Genomic DNA, 12,285 nt, shown 5'->3' on the forward strand with positions numbered 1-12,285 from the left:
TTACCTGAACGCCGGCAGAAACCTTAGCCTGGAAGCGAACCCGCCCGCGACCGGGCGACGTTTCTTCGTCAGTCGGTACACGGCAACGAACGGATTTGTCTGTCTGTCTGTCACCCCTACCGGGCCGTCTTGCATGCCACACCACATCGTAGTTACCGAGTACGTTACGTACCGTAAAAAAAAACCAGGTGCTAGTAGACATTAAGATCTAGACATAGTGCTTTTTCTGTATTTTCTGATCATAGCATGAAGATGTTCATGGCGCACTGTCGTCTCTTCACTCTTTTCTTTATATATATATATATATATATATATATATATATATATATAATGCAGGTACCCCGCCGGCCGGCACCGTTTCGGTTTATTATCTGTACTGTGCTCCGGCTGCTCTGCATCCCACGGAAGGGAAAGGGGCAGTACCATTTTTTATTTTTAGAAAAAAATGGAGTAGTACCGTAGCAGTTATCTTTCTACAGAGCGGATTAATTAGAAGACAGTAGTACGCACTGAATTAAGAGACTGATTAGAAGACACTAGTACCCTACGTAGCGTGCGTGCAAGCTTCGCATGCACCGTGGTGCCGTGCGGCCGTGGACACGGCCACGGAGGACACTACATCGAGGCGCAGGTGTGAAGCACCGTACGTTCCCCCGCAAGAAGAAAATGCAGACGAAATTAAAAATACAAGAGAAAGAAAAGGGAGGAGGAGTAGGCGGCAGGGTGCCCCAAGCCCCCAAGGCCCCAACCCAAGTTGGCGCGCGCAGAGATCCTCCCTTCCCTCCAAAAGCAGGACACGCACGGAACACAACGGGCAAAGGCTGCTGGTGCACTAGAGTAGGAAGCAGTAACCCTCATCAAAAGCAGTACTGGATGCCACACCCAGCACCACATCCCTATAGCTATCTAGCAGCAGCCACCTCTGCCGGCCAAGCCAAGCATACTGGATAGACATTGATTGGGATTTATAGACACCCTTTCCCTCACACAGTGCGCACATCATATCAAGAATCAATCCAGAAGAGACCATCATCAGAGGATAAAGGAGTGACCAAGACAGGCGAGGGAGCTAGGATCAACAAAGTTTCATTTGCTCGATCAAGCCATGGTATCTCGGGGGAAGCAGCAGGAGGAGGAGGCGGCCGCCGGGTGGGAGGGGGAGAAGGAGGGGGAGATCGACTACGTGTTCAAGGTGGTGGTGGTGGGCGACTCGGCGGTGGGGAAGACGCAGCTGCTGGGGCGCTTCGCCAAGGACGAGTTCTTCCTCGACTCCAAGTCCACCATCGGCGTCGAGTTCCAGACCCGCACCCTCACCCTCCACCGCAAGCAAGTCAAGGCCCAGATCTGGGACACCGCCGGACAGGAGAGGTACGCCGCCCCGCCCCCATAACCCCGTCCCGTCTTCCTCCTCCAGCCCGGTCGCCTAGCTCTGCTCTTCTGATATGATATGCAGTCCATTTTTCGTCTGCTACCGTTTTGAATTTCTCGATCGCAAACATGCAATCCTCGTTCCCGGGATACGAAATTCTGGGCGGCACGCCTAGTTTCAACTCTCAGCACACGTACGTACAGCTGCCCGATCACCCTCCGCAACAATCGTTTGCTGGTGCCAGAACAAGCACCGAATCTCTGCTGCATACATACACTTGCTTAATTTTTAGCACCGCCTTCTTTCCAAAGCTTAGTTACAAAAATATTGGGTGGGTCTGTTGTTCTGCCAAGGACAAACGTGTTTTCTGTATGTGGCCGCGTCCTCGCATGGTTAGTGGAGTAGTACATGCCGCCAAGAACGATCAGTGTTTTGGACCAGTTGCTTGCTTCCGGATTAGGGGATCGGTCGATCGACGCATGATACCGGTCGGCCTCACCCCCCATCACATGCATTTAATCCGGTGATCACCAAATAGATCAGCGCAGCACGCAAGCTAGGCTAGGGGGCGGGCGATAAGATGGAAATGCTGAGTGGTAGGCAGCTTTCGTCTTTCAGGAAGGGAGAAGGCGAAAGCTACGGCTGCATTCAAATGCGACGGCCACGTACATGTCGATCCTGCTGCTGCTAGTAAGGACGACGATTCTTCAGACCACCAGAGCACGCCGACCTCTGAAAGCGATCTCTTCTCAAAGGAAAAGGAAAAGAAAATCCTACTGCGCCTTTTCCTCCTTTCTAGGAATAGACCATCGGCGTAGTGGGGCGATCATACATACGTGCCCACATTTGCGCCCGGATTATGACCTGTTTTGTCCACGTAACGCCCGCGGGAGCTTCAGAGTAGTAGATGCATGATTTTTGTATACATGGTTTTTTACATGTCACTGGAGTTGCTTTTGAGACATGGGTACATTTTTTGCACCCGCAAAAAAAAAAACACATGGGTACATTTCGTTCTATTTTCCAAGATTTAGCTTTTAAAATCATAGTTTCTTGAAATCTTGAAAATTGTGAAAATACTTACGGAGGAAGGTCTATCAGATAGGAACCTATAAACTAACGGAAATGTTAACGCCCACACGTGTGGGCGTTAGCCAACTCACCCACACGCCTCCATCACCGTCCAGTAACTTCTGCACGAATCTTGGTACGAATTAACTGATTCTGTATGTCACGTAGGACAACTCGCGTGTGTGATGTGTGAGAGAGGTCGCCCACACATCCGTTTTACCACACGGAGGAGCTGGTGTGTGGGCGTTTAGTAGTTCGCCCACACACCAGTTTCAGTCACGCACAAGGGCTGGTGTGTGGGCAGTTTGTCATCTCGCCCACACGCCCGCCTCCTCTCCCACACCCAAGCTGCCAGTTGCCATGCGTTTTGCAGTGTACATGGCAACTGCCCTAATGTGATTGCAAGCAGATGGCAACTCTTTTTTTTTTTACCCGAACATGTCAGTTGCCATATGTTTGGCATGATACATGGCAAACTGCCCTAGCATACACGTAAGCAGATGGCAACTCTTTCTTTTTTAAATGGCAACTGCCCTAGCGTGCTTATGAGCACATGGCAACTCTCTCTTTTTACCCGAACGTTTTTTGCCATGCCTTTTTTTTGTAGCGCTACATGGCAACTGCCTAGTGTTAGTAGATGGCAACTCCTAAAGTTTTGAAATCATGGCAACTGCAGTAGACCAGATCACACATGGCAACAGCTGCAGTTGTCCAAAAAATGGCAATCTGGAACTTTGACCTGAGATGGCAACTGCAGTTGAGCAAACATGGCAACTGTAGTTGTCCGACATGGCAACCATAGTTCAGCGACATGGCAACTGCACTTAAACGAACATGGACGAGGGTCCGGCCCATGGCAACTGCGGGGCGCGCGGTAAAGTGTCACGTGGGGCGTGCGGGCCTGACGTACCGGGCGTGTGGGCGTTATCTATTTCGTCCACACGTACGCGTGTAAGAGGGATCGAGAGGGGAAAAAAGGCGTGTGGGCGCTAGTTGTTTTGCCCACACACAGACGTGTGGCCTGGTCCTCTTAGGCACCACACAGAACGTGTGGGCAGATTTCTTAACACCCACACGTGTGGCAGTTAGCGGCGTTCTAAACTAAAATAATCTATGGCAATTTTTGACCTATGCGTAAATCAGAAATGAGTACCATACTAAAACCTCCTAACCTAGAGTCCAAGCTAGAAAACTTGTGCTGCAAAAAAAAAAACCATTTTATGATTTACACACTAGTAGTGATTTTTCATCGGATGTTTTAAGACTTCATTTAAAATCTTATTTGTGCCTATGACTAGAGTACCATTTCTCTACATATTATTCTATCTAGTGTGAAATGCATGATGTTTTTATATGGTTATTTATCACACTTTGTATTACTTTTTCTACTAATATTTAAGTAAAGTTTTAGAAATATCAGACTACAAAACTGTTTATTATCTCTGACAAATACAATATTATTGATATCAAACTAATCTAAGTATTACTTTGATTAATTAATCATCAAAGACAGAATGTGTTTGTCAATGTGGCAACCACATGAAGCTTTCATTAGCTCAAAGGAAAAAACATCGCATTCGTGGAAGAAAAGGACATCAAAATGACCAGATTCGCATAGACCGAACATCGGCGAAGACCGCTTTGAACTTGGTTAAAAATTCTTTTAGAACCACTAGAGCACGCCGACCTCTGAAAGTGATCTCTCCTAAAAAGAAAAAGAAAATTTTACTTCCTCCGTCCCATAATATAAGAGTGCTTTTTACACTCAAAACACTCTTATATTATGGGATGGAGGAAGTATTATACAACTTTTCCTCCTTTCTAGGAATAGATCATACGTGCCCAAATTTGCATAGACTAAGCATCAGCGAAGCCGCTTTGAAGTTAGTTGAGAGTTCAAAAGTGAACAGTCTCGTGCTTAATTCTAAAATTCTGTTAGGACCGCTTGTGTGTTCTGGGGTGGAAACTGAACCGGAAGCGAAGTACACGGTTCAATAGTCAACAGTGGACTTTTCTTCCAAACCAAAAAAAAAAAAACACGTAGACTTTTCCAAACAAGCTCTGATATGCGTGCGGCCAAGGAATTTTCTTCACAAATTCGAGCACGTTGACACGTTGAAATGTGAAATGTTTGACAGATTTTCTTACCGAAAACAGAGTGTGTGTCACTGACAATTGAGCATGCGCGTGTGTTGGGAGCAGGTACCGGGCGGTGACGAGCGCCTACTACCGGGGCGCGCTGGGCGCCATGGTGGTGTACGACGTGACCCGCCGCGCCACCTTCGACCACGTGACCCGCTGGGTGGAGGAGCTCCGCGCCCACGCCGACGGCTCCACCGTCGTGGCGCTCGTCGGCAACAAGGCCGACGCGGCCGCGCACCGCCGCGAGGTGCCGGCCGACGAGGCCGCGCGGTTGGCCGAGGAGCAGGGGCTCTTCTTCTCCGAGGCGTCGGCGCTGACGGGCGACAACGTGGAGCGCGCCTTCCTCGCGCTCCTCGAGGAGGTCTTCGCCGTCGTCTCCCGCCGGGCGCTGGAGCTCGACGAGGCGCGGCGGACGCGCAGCGGCGGCGTCAGCGATGGCGGCGAGGTGCTGTCGCTGAGGGGCACCACGGTGGACCTGCACGACCCCATCATGGAGACCAGCGCCATGAAGAAGACGGCCTCCTCGCAGTGCTCGTGCTCGTGACCGGCGACGTGGTCGGCAACCTCAGCCGGTGGTGCTGTGACAGAGACACGCCGCACCGTGATGTGCAAGGATTCACACCAGATTACGCCATGCATTCTCGAACACATAAGTTTAGACATGTAAAGCATTTGTTGTACATACATTGTGATAAGAAATGGTTGGGTTCATTTGCCTCTTCATCTGCGAGACTGTGAGATTGATCAGAACTTCTTTTCCTCCCAAAGCTCTTTTTTTTAGGGGACCTCCCAAAGCTCATTGACATGGCTCGTTAGGGATGCATGGGATTCACATGAATTTCGCCAAAAACAGCAGCTCAATTCAAACAACAGTGAGGCTAAGTTCAAGCGTTTGACATCCAAGATAAATCTAGCGCACCTTCACACCGGCGAAAAGGTAAGATGGGAAGGATATGAGATTTTCTCAAAACTAGTGCGGACAATTTTATCCGTAACGCGCATCATTACAACTCATCACAAACAAACTGCAGTTGTATGAACAACAACAATGTCGTAGCAACTAATAACTGACAGGTCATTTCCTGCTCAATCTTCTTCTCCTTCAGAAGGTAGATCTTCCTTGAACCATGTGTAGAGCCCTCCGTCCAGATGGAACACGTTCTTGTAGCCGTTTAGGACCAGCAGATACGCCGCTATCAGAGACCTGCCAGAGTCGAAGCATAATCGGCTGAGTTAAACATCGGTGCTCACAAGTTTACCTATGAGTGTCCACGCAGAGCAATGCATATATACTTCTAAAGAAAAATGCCGTTTTGTTCTTGAAGTTGCAATTCAAGAACTAGAAAATGATCTCAGCGTGGCTTTTCAAACTACAGGAATGAAAAAGCTGAATGACAATTCTCCAGCTGCCATCATGAATTTGCATCAATTATTATAAATTTGAAGTTCATAGCATTGCAGTTGCAACAAATTAATGCTGCTGGTTCTCAAATGTGATTTACCAACCTGGGAACTAAAACCACGACACTTATTTTGGAACGGATGGAGCAATATCTAAATCTCAGTGGTAAAACACATAAACGTGGACCGAAAGTGGGCTGCAATTTAATTGCACCAGCCGGGTCTTGAGCTCAAGACCTCTTGGCTCAAGATACCATGTAGATGTGCATGCTCTAGCCAATGAACCCAAAAGACCGATCTGATGGAAGAGACTAGGCAATACATTTATACGTCAACACACGTCAAAAAATGAGAGCAATCCAGTAATGGGAGAACAAGCATAAACTATCTACCGGGATTAACAACCACTTAACAAGTACTAGCCCCCCTCAACTTTGATGCATATGGATGTGCAGTACGGCATGGATCGAAAACTGTGTCTGGTCTTAGCCTGACTGACTACGCTTGATGTAAGCAAATGCACGATACTGAATTTAGTGCATTTTACACAAAACACTTTGCAGATTTTTTTAAGAAAGAATGCTGTTAGCATCCGTTCCTGGATATTTTTTTTCCAAAAAAGACCGGTAGGGGCAGAGCTATTTTTTTTTTTTGAAAAGGAGGTTCAACCCCCGGCCTCTGCATCATATGATGTACACAACCATCTTCATAAAAAATAGTTCTCGTTGACAATCGCAACAGTACACAGAGGATAAACAAGGCGAAAACACAACTGCCTGATAACAGGATTACATGACTCACACACATAACCTATCATTGGATCGCCGTCCTAACCGATTGAACGTATCTTGTGCGACGGTCTCCCAAGGGAGACGGAGACCGTAGCAGAGAGCAGGGGAAGAGCCTGGTGGCATTAATTAAGAAGAGGCTGCGAGAGACTGAATTCTACCACTGAGATTTGAACATGTGTCAGCTTGAAGATGACACTGCCCTCCCAGGCTCCCACTACTTGGCCAAGAACACATCCACAAATAGCATGGTTTTTAATACTTGGTTAATTTTATTGGTCGAGTAACTGGACCAATTTACAAATATCTGCTTAATATATCACAGAATCATCCATGCTTGTTCACAGGATAATATATTAGTAATAGTATTGAAAATTCAGTCATGACCAATCAACCACCAGTGTTGACAGGAAAATAGCTAAACAAAACCCATGGTAGAAATAAAGAGAATGTTCAAATTGCGAAACAAATTTCCACTAACAGAAAACCCCGACAACAGAGAATATCTTTTAATGCGAAGATTGGTTAAACCTAGTAACAAAATATGCACAGATCTCATTTCACGGAAGATGCAAGAAATTTAGCTTAAGCCAAATCACATTAATAAACAGTATCAGCAGTTCAGCACCTTCATGACAACTGGAAAAGGACCGACAATCCATGGAAATTAAACAAGTTTAGCAATAAATAATACTACTCCCTCTGTTCCATATTACTTGTCGTGGTTTTAGTTCTAAAACCACGACGAGTAATATGGAACGGAGGGAGTATATGGGCAACATAATATACCTAGATTGCTTCCCATCAGGTAGATTCTGTGTTGGCTTCATTGTTCCTCCTGCTGAACATGCTACAATTATCTTTGAATCTTTATTAAGTTTTTCTTCAATGCCTGCACAAATATGGCATATGCATCTGATTGCCGGTACATGTATAAATGGTGAGGACGCAGCAAACAGAAGTACAAAAAATGCTACGTACTTTTTATAAACTCAGGATTCTCTTCTGTTCCTGCAAATATGCCAAAGAAAGCAAATGCTGCCCTCCTTGCAATATCCCATGCTGTCCACTCCTTTATTAATCTGTATATTTGTACATTAACAGCACCAGGTGGGTGAGCCTGCACAAAAATAAATCCATAACTGTGGTGCAACTTTCCCAGATTGAAATATAAATTTCATTGTATGAAGCGGCACAATATGAAAACAAACTTTTGACATTTTTTTAGGCATCATTGGAGACGATTTGATCACTGTTAGCCGTTTAGGTACTACTACTACTAAGCAGACTTCTAAATTTATGTTTGGCTATTGCAACAGCAACATATATTATATCTCCAGTTATATACTCCCTCCATTCCTAAATATAAGTCTTTGTAGAGATTCCAATATGGACTACATACGGAGCAAAATGAGTGAATCTACACTCTAAAATATGTCTATATACATCCGTATGTAGTTTGTAGTGCAATCTCTAAAAAGACTTATATTTAGGAACGAAAGGGAGTAATTGTGAACTGTATTCAGCATAGTGTTGTCGATTCAATACATCATCATTGATACACAATTTGCTTCAGCTATCATTTCGGGTTGATAAAAGACACAAAAAAGATAAGTAAGCAACAATGTAAAAGTAAATTTCTGCCCTAAACCCAAGAGCTTGAGACAGCAACTATAAGATACCTGTTTGAACTCTGCTTCTGGTCTGACATCGAGAATTACAAAGTTGTTTTCGTTTTGAAGGCGCAGTGCTTCCTTCACATCAACACTACGTACCTGCAAAAACAAACAGGAGAAACACCTCTGATGTAAATGGCGGCTGCTAAGCATAGAATGCTCATCTTCAATCAACAGTAAATCAAGCCAATACACATATGAATCAACAGGAATAGGTAGATAAGTCCTCATAAATGTCAAAACAGTGCCTATTTCACATATAATCTATAATTGTTCTACACATACATATGTTACTCTAACTCTCTTCATAAGACTTAAGGTTAAGAAGTCCGCAGCAACCTTCATATACGTTTAATGCAAAAATATTGGTCAGAATGATGGTTATTACCCGCTTCTCTAATAGGAATTGCCGTTTGATCTTCCATTCCTCTTCAGCTGCAAAATAAGGGGGGTAAACATGCCAAGATAGCATCATGCATAACAGAATAAGAAACGGTTCCATATCAAGTCAAAGGAGGCAAGCATATTCACAGTACCTGGAGATTTCGCAGTCTTAGTGGCAGCACATGTTACCCGCAGCGAGCGCACACCATGCGCTCGGTAATGTTTTGCAGCTTCTAATGGGCGCCACAAATGACCAGATGAGAAGTCTGAGCAGGAGGATATCCTTGACGAGCAAGGAAGGTTGGCTTTCACTATGGAGCTAGCTGCGATCATCGTGGTCATGAGATAAAGAGCAGCAAAAACTTGGGGAAGAATCGGAAGGGAGCTTAGCTAATCCTAAGGCTGCAACTGTTGCTGGAAGGAGATATTTTGGGATGTGCAAGTGTCCAAAGGACCTAAATGGTTCTGGATGGGATGTCCCAGCATATCTGAACTAGTGGTTGAGGTTGAGCAAGTGTTGAGATGGACAATCTGGAGTCTGGCTATGGGCTTGCCCTGACCCCACAAAACAAATTCACCATCAATCTTTTATTGGAAAAACTTACCACTGCTTTTCTCTTGTCATGAAGTAATTTCTGGTGTTTGGCTCATACAAATTTCTAGCTTTCCACAAATAAAATGGAACAGAAGGACACAGCAGCATTTCACTAAAATCCAACTCTTTATTAGGTACTCACCAATTACCACCTACAAATGGGAACAGTAAGGTGCCCAAACAGATTTGCTCCCTAAAACCCAAATCATCGACTAAACAAGAGTACACCAAAGTCCAGAAAATGGATACCCTAAAAGTTTCAGTTCAGAACACAAACAAACGAAATCATCACCAGTTCCCCAGTGAGCTAAGCTCAGTGCTCATTCACTCCAGTATCCATTTTCCTTCTCATCCTCCTCCTCGCCCTCTGCTTCACCAATCTCCATTGACGCCTCCTTGAACCGCTTGACATCCTCCAATGCCGCCTTCCGGAACAACCCAATGTCCACTGCACCTGCAACCATATGGTATCCCCTATGCTTGAGCTGCTCAGCTGGGTCATTGGGCATCGCAAACCCACCCAAGTAAGCCGCATTGGTCTTCGGAGCAGCGTCCTTCTTCTTCCTGGCCTCCAACACCTTCCTCTCAGCCTCCCTCAGGGTCGCTCGCACCTTCCTGTTCCCGGGATCCCACAGGTAGCCCATGCTCGCCGACAGGTCGAGCGGGCCCATCTGGACGACGTCGACCCCTTCGACGGCGGCGATGGCGTCGATCTCCGCAACGCCGGCGGCGGTCTCGACCTGGCAGATGATGAGGGTGTCATCCTCGCAGCGGGAGAGGTAGGAGTCGTCGAGGCCGTAGGCGGATGCGCGGACGATTGGGTAGGCAGCGCCACGGACGCCGCGGGGCGGGTAGCGGCAGTGGGATACAGCCTCCGCGGCAGCGGCCGGAGACTCGACGGCGGGAAGCATGAGGCCCGCGGGACCAAGGTCGAGCGCCTTCTTCGCCCAGACGGGGCAGGCCTCCGGGAGGCGGAGGACGGCGGGGGTGCGGGCGGCGTCGAGGGCGCGGAGGCAGGTGAGGGCCTCCGTGATGCCGCCCGGCCCGTGCTCCATGTCGACAACGACGTAGTCGTAGCCGGCGAGCGCGGCGATCTCGGCGAGCGTAGGGGAGAAGGAGAGGAGGAAGAGGCCGTAGAGGGTGTCGCCCGCGGCGAGGCGGGACTTGAGGGACGGGACCGGGGCGAGGAAGTCGGAGGCCGCGGACGCGGACGCGGAGATGGCCCCGGCGGCGCGGGAGCGCCTGCGGGGGAGGAGGGAGAGGCGGGGTGGGGTTCTGGGCTTGGGTTTCGGCGCGGGAAGGACGTGGGAGACGGACGCGGCGGCGGCGGCGGCGGCGATAGAGGCGGCCATGTGGGCCGATCGGCGGTGAGCGGCGGCTTTGCTGGTGGTTGGGGGATCTGCGACTGACGAGGCCGGCGGCGGCGGCCGGGGAGTGTGGGTGGAGTGAGCGAGCGTCGTGTCACTTGTCACGTGCCGCGTGGATCTGGCTCGGCTGGATCCGCGGCGCAAGCGCCGCCGTCGGATTTTGGCGGTCCTTGTGCGATCTACCTAGAGCAAATGTCCAACAGCTCCCCTGAAGAAAATGGTTGGTAACCTACTAACCTGATCGTTGTCGCTGCTTCATTTATTCTTTTTTTGAGTTGTTGATTGTTTTTGAGATAGCTCCCTCAGCCCGTAATACTATAAGACCTTATAAGACATTTTTTTTGACACTATACTAGTAACGGTCGCATAACGTAATCCCTCGATGGGTTTGCTCAAGTGATTCGCTGAAATGGACATAGTCAAAGCGGTATTTGACCTGTGAATGGGTCCCACGCTCCCGCATCGCCCGCAGCATGCAAGTGGCCTCAAACAAGTTGTGCGCTAGTAGTTAGTTGCGTCATCTCGTCCTTTCCCCCATTCTCCCATGTGTTCTCGGACCGGCAGTGCCGCCCACCAAGCTAGCCGACGTACCGTCCCAACCAAGCTCTAGCTCGCCATCAATGTCGAGCCAGTAGGCACATACTGCGTCAGCCTAGACCTCTCCCTAGACTGCCCGCCATGGACGTCCTGAACTTCGCCTGTGTCCAATTTATGGTCGTGGCCATGGCTGTCGTGCCCATGCTTATCGGCCTGAATCGCCAGGCTATAAGAAGCCACCCCATCCCTTCTAAGCGTGCTACCCCTCTCACATCCACTTTAATTGAGTCACAACATGAAGGAATCAAGCCGAGAAGGGCCCCTTCCCCTGCATGTGCTCTGCCGCGGTCACTGTAACACCCGGTAGTTAAGCTACAATAACCACTCACTAATGGTGCCATGTCATTGCAATTACTTCTCTAAACCTCACTTTGTTCCAAACCAAATTCAAACTCAACTTAAAATAATGTCAAATTAATATTTATTCAAACGGCAAAACAAAAATGGTCAAAGTATTACAAATAACCCCGAAGCAATTGTAAAAACAAAACCAACTTTTTATAAAATAGTTAAATGTCCTAAAACAATTTAAAAAGGGGGGCCAAACAATATTTTAATTGCTTTTTAAATTACAAAAATTTCAATATATTTCATTTAGGTGCCAAACTTTCTGTGGCAGTGAGGTATATTTCAAGCTAAAATTTGAGACCAACCACACATATTACAAAAATGGTTTATTACTAAAAGAAAGTGCAAACAAAAAATAAAAAAGCATAAAAAGAAAAAAAGAAAAGGAAGAGAGAAGGAGGCCCAGGTGTGGTTGGCATGCCCTGCCCACCTCCCTAGCTCCTTCTTCTGTTCACCAGGAACGTCGTCGACACCGCTCGTCCGCAGATGGCCGTGCGTGTCGGCCATCCGTCCCGTCCCCGGCGACTACAAGGCGCCCTCGTCCCCC

The 12,285-nt window shown here is 47.6% G+C and overlaps 3 protein-coding genes across 3 annotated transcripts; 1 reads left to right on the top strand and 2 right to left on the bottom strand.

Annotated features, from left to right (window-relative positions):
* The first annotated feature begins 802 nt into the window (after positions 1–802).
* LOC119311232 (ras-related protein RABA3-like) lies at positions 803–5,305 on the top strand. Its single transcript, XM_037586869.1, has 2 exons — positions 803–1,368; positions 4,643–5,305. Exons 1-2 carry the CDS (start codon positions 1,106–1,108, stop codon positions 5,124–5,126), a joined length of 747 nt encoding a protein of 248 aa, XP_037442766.1. The 5' UTR covers positions 803–1,105; the 3' UTR covers positions 5,127–5,305.
* A 156-nt stretch (positions 5,306–5,461) lies between these two features.
* LOC119311233 (rhodanese-like domain-containing protein 14, chloroplastic) lies at positions 5,462–9,273 on the bottom strand. Its single transcript, XM_037586870.1, has 6 exons — positions 8,984–9,273; positions 8,836–8,882; positions 8,454–8,546; positions 7,753–7,891; positions 7,561–7,663; positions 5,462–5,786 (listed from the first exon to the last, which is right to left on the bottom strand). The coding sequence occupies exons 1-6, from the start codon at positions 9,171–9,173 to the stop codon at positions 5,669–5,671; spliced, it is 690 nt and encodes a 229-aa protein (XP_037442767.1). The 5' UTR covers positions 9,174–9,273; the 3' UTR covers positions 5,462–5,668.
* A 260-nt stretch (positions 9,274–9,533) lies between these two features.
* Positions 9,534–10,929, bottom strand: LOC119311231 (2-keto-3-deoxy-L-rhamnonate aldolase-like). Its single transcript, XM_037586867.1, has one exon. It carries the CDS (start codon positions 10,776–10,778, stop codon positions 9,747–9,749), a length of 1,032 nt encoding a protein of 343 aa, XP_037442764.1. The 5' UTR covers positions 10,779–10,929; the 3' UTR covers positions 9,534–9,746.
* Positions 10,930–12,285: the final 1,356 nt, after the last annotated feature.

Source organism: Triticum dicoccoides, chromosome 5B (assembly GCF_002162155.2).
Source record: "Triticum dicoccoides isolate Atlit2015 ecotype Zavitan chromosome 5B, WEW_v2.0, whole genome shotgun sequence".
Classification (NCBI taxonomy): domain Eukaryota; kingdom Viridiplantae; phylum Streptophyta; class Magnoliopsida; order Poales; family Poaceae; genus Triticum; species Triticum dicoccoides.

Coding starts and splice junctions, on each gene's coding strand:
- LOC119311232 (XM_037586869.1), top strand. CDS start 1,106: ATGGTATCTCGGGGGAAGCAGCAGGAGGAGGAGGCGGCCGCCGGGTGG. Junction 1,369..4,642: donor GACACCGCCGGACAGGAGAG/GTACGCCGCCCC, acceptor TGTTGGGAGCAG/GTACCGGGCGGTGACGAGCG.
- LOC119311233 (XM_037586870.1), bottom strand. CDS start 9,173: ATGACCACGATGATCGCAGCTAGCTCCATAGTGAAAGCCAACCTTCCT. Junction 7,892..8,453: donor CAGAAGCAGAGTTCAAACAG/GTATCTTATAGT, acceptor ATTTTTGTGCAG/GCTCACCCACCTGGTGCTGT. Junction 7,664..7,752: donor GAATCCTGAGTTTATAAAAA/GTACGTAGCATT, acceptor ATATTTGTGCAG/GCATTGAAGAAAAACTTAAT.
- LOC119311231 (XM_037586867.1), bottom strand. CDS start 10,778: ATGGCCGCCTCTATCGCCGCCGCCGCCGCCGCCGCGTCCGTCTCCCAC.